Source organism: Heptranchias perlo, chromosome 20 (assembly GCF_035084215.1).
Source record: "Heptranchias perlo isolate sHepPer1 chromosome 20, sHepPer1.hap1, whole genome shotgun sequence".
In the NCBI taxonomy this organism is placed as follows: Eukaryota; Metazoa; Chordata; class Chondrichthyes; order Hexanchiformes; family Hexanchidae; genus Heptranchias; species Heptranchias perlo.
In genome coordinates this window covers 21,702,417-21,711,112 of record NC_090344.1, presented here as the reverse complement: position 1 = coordinate 21,711,112, position 8,696 = coordinate 21,702,417, and the positions used below count along the sequence as shown (strand labels likewise).

At 49.1% G+C, this 8,696-nt stretch overlaps 1 protein-coding gene across 1 annotated transcript; it reads left to right on the top strand.

Annotated features, from left to right (window-relative positions):
- Positions 1-4,078: 4,078 nt before the first annotated feature.
- LOC137335971 (zinc finger protein 268-like) lies at positions 4,079-6,454 on the top strand (the record flags this gene model as incomplete). The annotated part of the gene is made up of 1 exon (XM_068001477.1): positions 4,079-6,454. A coding segment is annotated over one exon (1,947 nt), but the record flags the coding sequence as incomplete, so codon positions are not given.
- Between the last annotated feature and the right edge of the window lie 2,242 nt (positions 6,455-8,696).

Here is an 8,696-nt window from a genome sequence, read left to right as displayed (position 1 = left end):
CACCCTCTCACATTCACCCTCTCACATTCGCCCTCTCGCATTCGCCCTCTCACATTCACCCTCTCACATTCGCTCTCTCACATTCGCCCTCTGACATTCCCTCTCTCACATTCACCCTCTCACATTCGCTCTCTCACATTCGCCCTCTGACATTCACCCTCTCACATTCACGCTCTCACATTCGCCCTCTCACATTCGCCCTCTCACATTCGCTCTCTCACATTCACCCTCTCGCATTTTCACCCTCTCACATTCCCTCTCTCACATTCACCCTCTCACATTCGCTCTCTCACATTCACCCTCTCGCATTTTCACCCTCTCACATTCACTCTCTCACATTCACCCTCTCACATTCACTCTCTCACATTCACTCTCTCACATTCACCCTCTCACATTCACTCTCTCGCATTCGCCCTCTCACATTCACCCTCTCACATTCGCCCTCTCACATTCGCCCTCTCACATTCACCCTCTCACATTCGCCCTCTCACATTCGCCCTCTCACATTCACTCTCTCACATTCACCCTCTCACATTCACCCTCTCACATTCACCCTCTCACATTCGCCCTCTCACATTCACTCTCTCACATTCACCCTCTCACATTCACCCTCTCACATTCACTCTCTCACATTCACTCTCTCACATTCGCCCTCTCACATTCGCTCTCTCGCATTCGCCCTCTCACATTCACTCTCTCACATTCACCCTCTCACATTCACTCTCTCACATTCACCCTCTCACATTCGCTCTCTCACATTCGCCCTCTCACATTCGCCCTCTCGCATTCGCCCTCTCGCATTCGCTCTCTCACATTCACCCTCTCACATTCACTCTCTCACATTCACTCTCTCACATTCACCCTCTCGCATTCGCCCTCTCGCATTCGCTCTCTCACATTCACCCTCTCACATTCACTCTCTCACATTCACTCTCTCACATTCACTCTCTCACATTCGCCCTCTCACATTCACCCTCTCACATTCACCCTCTCACATTCACTCTCTCACATTCACCCTCTCACATTCACTCTCTCACATTCGCTCTCTCACATTCGCCCTCTCACATTCACTCTCTCACATTCACCCTCTCACATTCACTCTCTCACATTCGCTCTCTCACATTCACTCTCTCACATTCACTCTCTCACATTCACCCTCTCACATTCACTCTCTCACATTCACTCTCTCACATTCACCCTCTCGCATTCGCCCTCTCGCATTCGCTCTCTCACATTCACCCTCTCACATTCACTCTCTCACATTCACTCTCTCACATTCACCCTCTCGCATTCGCCCTCTCACATTCGCTCTCACATTCGCCCTCTCACTTTCACACTCTCACATTCACCCTCTCGCATTCGCCCTCTCGCATTCGCTCTCTCACATTCACCCTCTCACATTTACTCTCTCACTTTCACTCTCTCACATTCACTCTCTCACATTCGCCCTCTCACATTCGCCCTCTCACATTCGCCCTCTCGCATTCGCCCTCTCGCATTCGCTCTCTCACATTCGCCCTCTCACATTCGCCCTCTCACATTCGCCCTCTCACATTCGCCCTCTCACATTCGCCCTCTCACATTCGCCCTCTCACATTCACCCTCTCACATTCGCCCTCTCACATTCACCCTCTCACATTCGCCCTCTCACATTCGCCCTCTCACATTCGCCCTCTCACATTCACCCTCTCACATTCACTCTCTCACATTCACCCTCTCACATTCACCCTCTCACATTCACCCTCTCACATTCACCCTCTCACATTCACCCTCTCACATTCGCCCTCTCACATTCGCCCTCTCACATTCACCCTCTCACATTCGCCCTCTCGCATTCGCTCTCTCACATTCGCCCTCTCACATTCACCCTCTCACATTCGCCCTCTCACATTCGCCCTCTCACATTCGCCCTCTCACATTCACTCTCTCGCATTTTCACCCTCTCACATTCGCTCTCTCACATTCGCCCTCTCACATTCACCCTCTCACATTCACCCTCTCCCATTCACCCTCTCCCATTCGCCCTCTCCCATTCGCCCTCTCACATTCACTCTCTCGCATTTTCACCCTCTCACATTCGCTCTCTCACATTCGCCCTCTCACATTCACCCTCTCACATTCGCCCTCTCACATTCACTCTCTCGCATTTTCACCCTCTCACATTCACCCTCTCACATTCGCCCTCTCACATTCACTCTCTCGCATTTTCACCCTCTCACATTCGCCCTCTCACATTCGCCCTCTCACATTCGCCCTCCCACTTTCGCTCTCTCACATTCGCTCTCTCACATTCGCTCTCTCGCATTCACCCTCTCACATTCACCCTCTCACATTCGCTCTCTCACATTCGCCCTCTCGCATTCACTCTCTCGCATTCACCCTCTCACATTCACCCTCTCACATTCGCCCTCTCACATTCGCCCTCTCGCATTTTCACCATCTCACATTCACTCTCTCACATTCACTCTCTCACATTCACTCTCTCACATTCGCCCTCTCACATTCGCTCTCCCGCATTCGCACTCTCACATTCGCTCTCTCACATTCGCTCTCTCACTTTCGCTCTCTCACTTTCGCTCTCTCACATTCGCCCTCTCACATTCGCTCTCTCACATTCCCTCTCTCACATTCACTCTCTCACATTCACTCTCTCACATTCACCCTCTCACATTCGCTCTCTCACTTTCGCTCTCCCACTTTCGCTCTCTCACTTTCGCTCTCTCACTTTCGCTCTCTCACTTTCGCTCTCTCACTTTCGCTCTCTCGCATTCCCTCTCTCGCATTCCCTCTCTCGCATTCACTCTCTCGCATTCACTCTCTCGCATTCACTCTCTCGCATTCACCCTCTCGCATTCACCCTCTCACATTCACCCTCTCACATTCCCCCTCTCACATTCCCCCTCTCACATTCGCCCTCTCACATTCGCCCTCTCACATTCGCCCTCTCACATTCGCCCTCTCACATTCACCCTCTCACATTCCCTCTCTCACATTCGCCCTCTCACATTCGCCCTCTCACATTCGCCCTCTCACATTCGCCCTCTCGCATTCACTCTCTCGCATTCGCCCTCTCACATTCGCTCTCTCACATTCGCTCCCTCACATTCACCCTCTCACATTCACCCTCTCGCATTCACTCTCTCGCATTCGCCCTCTCACATTCACCCTCTCTCATTCCCTCTCTCGCATTCACTCTCTCGCATTCACCCTCTCGCTTTCACCCTCTCGCTTTCACCCTCTCGCATTCCCTCTCTCGCATTCCCTCTCTCGCATTCCCTCTCTCGCATTCCCTCTCTCGCATTCGCTCTCTCGCATTCACCCTCTCGCATTCACCCTCTCCCATTCACCCTCTCCCATTCACCCTCTCACATTCACGCTCTCACATTCACGCTCTCACATTCACCCTCTCACATTCACTCTCTCACATTCCATCTCTCACATTCGCTCTCTCACATTCGCCCTCTCACATTCGCCCTCTCACATTCACCCTCTCACATTCGCTCTCTCACATTCGCCCTCTCACATTTGCCCTCTCACATTCGCCCTCTCACATTCGCCCTCTCACATTCACCCTCTCACATTCACTCTCTCACATTCACTCTCTCACATTCACTCTCTCACATTCACTCTCTCACCCTTTCACTCATGGTTTAGGACCACTGAAAGATGATGCGATGGGTTTGGATTTCAGCACAGGGAGGAAGGAGAGTGCGCGGGATGGGGGATTTGCAGCTTTGAGGGAACAAGAGAGGAAAGCATGTTCTGTGGACACTAACATAGCCTGTTCTGAATTTCGATCCTGTATTTACAGTGATGACTTTTAAACCTCTTCATGTCAAGATCTGACAGAGTCATTCGCATCATCAGGACCTGAATATCATCGGCCTTTGAATGTGGAAGGAGAAATGTTCGTCTGTTCTGTCTCTGGGAGAAGATTTCAAACACCCGAGTGAGAGTGTTCCAGTGCACTGACTGTGGAAAGAGCTTTAACCAGTGACACAGCCTGAAAAAACATCACACCATTCACAGGGGGGAGACACCGTACACGTGTTCTGTGTGTGGACGAGGCTTCAACTGATCGTCCAACCTGGAGAGACACAAGGACACCCGGACCACGGAGAAACCGTGGAAATGTGGGGACTGTGGGAAGGGATTCAATTACCCGTCAGAGCTGGAAATTCATCGACGCAAACACACCGGGGAGAGGCCGTTCACCTGCTCCGTGTGTGGGAAGAGATTCGCTCGGTCATCCAACCTTCTGACACACCAGCGAGTTCACACAGGGGAGAGGCCGTTCACCTGCTCCGTATGTAAGAAGGGATTCACTCAGTTATGCAACCTTCTGTCACACCAGCGAGTTCACTCCGTTGAGAGACCTTTTAAATGCTCTGACTGTGAGAAGAGATTTAAACGCAGAATTGAACTGGTGACACACCAGCGAGTTCACACTGGGGAGAGGCCGTTCTCCTGCTCCGTGTGTAAGAAGAGATTCACTCAGTCATCCCACCTGCTGATACACCAGCGAGTTCACACTGGGGAGAGGCCGTTCTCCTGCTCCGTGTGTAAGAAGAGATTCACTCAGTCATCCCACCTGCTGATACACCAGCGAGTTCACACTGGGGGGAGGCCGTTCTCCTGCTCCGTGTGTCAGAAGAGATTCACTCAGTCATCCCACCTTCTGTCACACCAGCGAGTTCATACTGATGAGAGACCTTTTAAATGTTCTGACTGTGGGAAGAGGTTTAAAAGCAAAAGGAATCTGCTGACACACCAACGCGCTCACACTGGGGAGAGGCCGTTCACCTGCTCTGTGTGCGGGAAGGGATTCACTATTTCATCTGAACTGCTGTCGCACCAGCGATTTCACACTGGGGAGAGGCCTTTTAAATGTTCTGACTGTGGGAAGAGATTTAAAATCAGAAACGAATTGCTGACACATCGACGCACTCACACTGGGGAGAGGCCGTTCACCCGCTCTCAGTGTAAGAAGAGATTCACTCAGTCATCCACCCTGCTGACACACCAGCGAGTTCACTCTGAAGAGAGACCTTTTAAATGTTGTGACTGTAAGAAAAGCTTTAAAAGCAGAAACGAACTGCTGAGACATCGACGCACTCACACTGGGGAGAGACCGTTCACCTGCTCCGTGTGTAAGAAGAGATTCACTCGGTCATCCCACCTTCTGTCACACCAGCGGGCTCACACTGGGGAGAGGCCGTTCACCTGCTCCGTGTGTGGGAAGGGATTCACTCGGTCATCCCACCGACTGAGACATCAGCGGGTTCACACAGGGGAGAGACCTTTTAAATGTTCTGACTGTGAGAAGAGGTTTAAAAGCAAAGTTAATCTGCTGACACACGAACGCACTCACACTGGGGAGAGGCCGTTCACCTGCTCCGTGTTTGGGAAGAGATTCACTCGGTCATCCACCCTGCTGACACACCAGCGAGTTCACTCTGATGAGAGACCTTTTAAATGTTCTGACTGTGAGAAAAGCTTTAAAAGCAGAAACGAACTGCTGAGACATCGACGCACTCACACTGGGGAGAGACCATTCTGCTGCTCCGTGTGTAAGAAGAGATTCACTCGATCATCCCATCTTCTGTCACACCAACGAGTTCACTCTGATGAGAGACCTTTTAAATGTTCTGACTGTGAGAAGAGGTTTAAAAGCAGAAACGAACTGCTGAGACACCAACGCACTCACACTGGGGAGAGGCCGTTCATCTGCTCCGTGTGTGGGAAGAGATTCACTCGGTCATCCCACCTTCTGACACACCAGCGAGTTCACTCTGATGAGAGACCTTTTAAATGTTCTGACTGTGAGAAGAGGTTTAAAAGCAGAAACGAACTGCTGAGACACCAACGCACTCACACCGGGGAGAGGCCGTTCATCTGCTCCGTGTGTAAGAAGAGATTCAATCGGTCATCCCACCTTCTGACACACCAACGTACTCACCCTGGGGAGAGACCTTTAAATGTTCTGACTGTGAGAAGTGTTTTAAAAGCACAAATGATCTGCTGAAACACCAACACACTCACACTTGGGAGAGACTGTTCACCTGCTCCGTGTGTGGGAAGGGATTCACTCATTCATCCCACCTTCTGAGACATCAACTTGTTCACACTATTGAGTGACCTTTTAATTCACTGACTGTGAGAAGAGCTTTAAAAGCAGAAATGAACTGCTGACACATCAACTCGCACCCATTGGGGAGAGACTGTTCACCTGCTCCATGTGCTGGAAGGGATTCACTCAGTCATCACACATGCTGAGACACCAGCGAGTTCACATATGACTGCAGGGGTTGGATTCTGCTGTTAATCCCATCCAGGACTGAACCATGTTCATTCTGACAGTTGGGATTTGTTTCTGCTGATGTCAATAACCCCTATAACTGGGCTGGAGTTTAATATTCTGGATATCTGTTTATTAAATCCACTTTATTTTAAACCCTTGTTGTAGATTTTGGTCTTTCCCACCTGAGTGTTTAGCCTCACCTGACTGGAGTTCAGAAAGGACAATCTAGGGGGAGGTTCGTCCGGTGGGAACAGAACTTCAGCCTGGACACAGTCCTTCAGGGCCACACTGAGAGGGGCAAACGGCACTTTGGTCTTTCTCGTCTCTCTTCTCTGATAGCAAAGTCACCGTGCGGCATCCAGTCTAAAAATGACTGTGGTAATTATTCTATGGAGATTTAAACTGTTTGAGTGACAGTCCTGAGTCTACCATTTAAGGCAGGCGTTAACTCATTTAAAATATACCCGTTAAAAATAAATGATTTAAAGTCTGCATTAAAATAGCAGAGGGAGGAGTTCACAGGAGCCTGTTAACTGCTGGTACAATTATCCAACAGTCATTCGATCTCCAGATAAAGAAGGACCTGCAGTGTGTTTCCAGAATTCATGGTTTTATTGATGTGTGCGTGTTGGACACCAGGATCACTAAAAATACACAACCCTGACCATCCACAGGGTGGGGGCGATCCCGACAGTTACTCTGGGATCACTCTCACTGCGGAACTCCACCACTGACCCTGCTGAAGGTTGCAGGCTCAGGGAGTGGGGCCTCCAGGAGTGGACTGTAAGAAAGCTGGGTTTCAGTATCCTGACAAATATATGCCGAGGAACCAGAGGAATCCTTACTAAGGAACCATCTGGGATTTTACCTGTCAGTGTGGGTCTCGGGGTGAATGATTCCTGACTCCCTGAACTGTCTTACATTTAACCCAGATCGGATCAGGATGAATTCAGTTTACAGGAGAATTGGGACAAATATCACCCACAATCGAGGGAGACACATGCAGCCCTTAGAGAAGCTCAGAGATCTTTGGAAAAGAAGATGGTGCACAATTGTGGGAATAATAGCAAACGCCTTTCCAGCTACGTCAGGAGTCAGAAGACCATTAAAGATGGTTTTAGGGCCACTGAAAGGCAGTTCAGGACAGATTCCCAGGCTATGGCAGAGTTGTTAAATGACTATTTTGCATCAGCCTACACTCCTGTGGATGAGGCTCGGATTACAGCTGTGGGATGTGCTGTCGACAATAACATCATAAATATTAAAATAGAAAGTGATTTCATCTTGGATAAAATATGAAATCTCAAAATACTTTGTGTTCCAAATCCAGATGATATCCACCCACGGGTGTTGAAAGAGATGGGACGGGTGCTCTGTGAGCCCCTTGCCTGTATCTTCAACTGCTCAATGGAGTCAGGGATTGTCCCCTGAGATTGTAAGGTAGCTCACGCAGTTCCCATTTTCAAGAAAGGGGATAAGTCAGAGCCGGGGAATGACAGGCCCATCGGTGTGACCTCGATCAGAGGGAAGATGCTTGAATGGATCCTAAGAGATGCTGTTTATGATCACGGGGAAAGAGAAGGGACCATTAGAGATACTCAACGCGGCTTCTGGAAAAGAAGTTTGTGTCTTTCAAACTTGCTTGAGTTTTTTGAAGAAGTTGCTGGGTTAGTGGATGAGTGTAATTGGTTCACATTGTCTATCTCAGGAGTGTCAAACTCATTTTCTATGGTAAGCCTGATCCGATATCCTGGCACTTAGCCTGGGCCACATTCAGCAAAAGTTATTAAACTAGAAATAGATGAAGATGAACTATATTGGTACTTACTTACATTTAGATTTTAGTTACTGCTACTGCTGCTCCCGATACCTGGCACCTCTTAGCTTGAACCATTGCATCAACATTTGGAGTCAATGACTGGGCTGAGGCCTGCTTTGGATAAAAAACATGAGAACCACTTGTCACTACAGAACTTTGGAAGTGAATTCCACCATCTCACAACTCCCTCTGTAAAGAAGTTTCTCTTGACAGCTACTCAGACTGGTAAAAAGTGGAAAGTGGTGTTGCACAATGATCGGTGCTGGGACCACTGTTCACAATTTATATAAACGATTTGGACTCGGGAATGAATGTACAATTTAAACATTTACAGACGACACCAGATTGGCGGGGTGGGTATAATTAATACTGATGAAGACATTAATAAACTTGCAGAATGGGGATGTAATTGGCAAAGGAATTTTGAAAAGATGAGTGAGAAGTCGAGCATTTTGGTAGCAAGATCAAGGAGGCCGCATAATGCTTGGATAATAAGTCTAAAAGGGGTTAGAAGAGCAAAGGGTTCTCGGGGCACAGATACACAAATCACTAAAAGTAGTGACGCAGGTTGAAAAG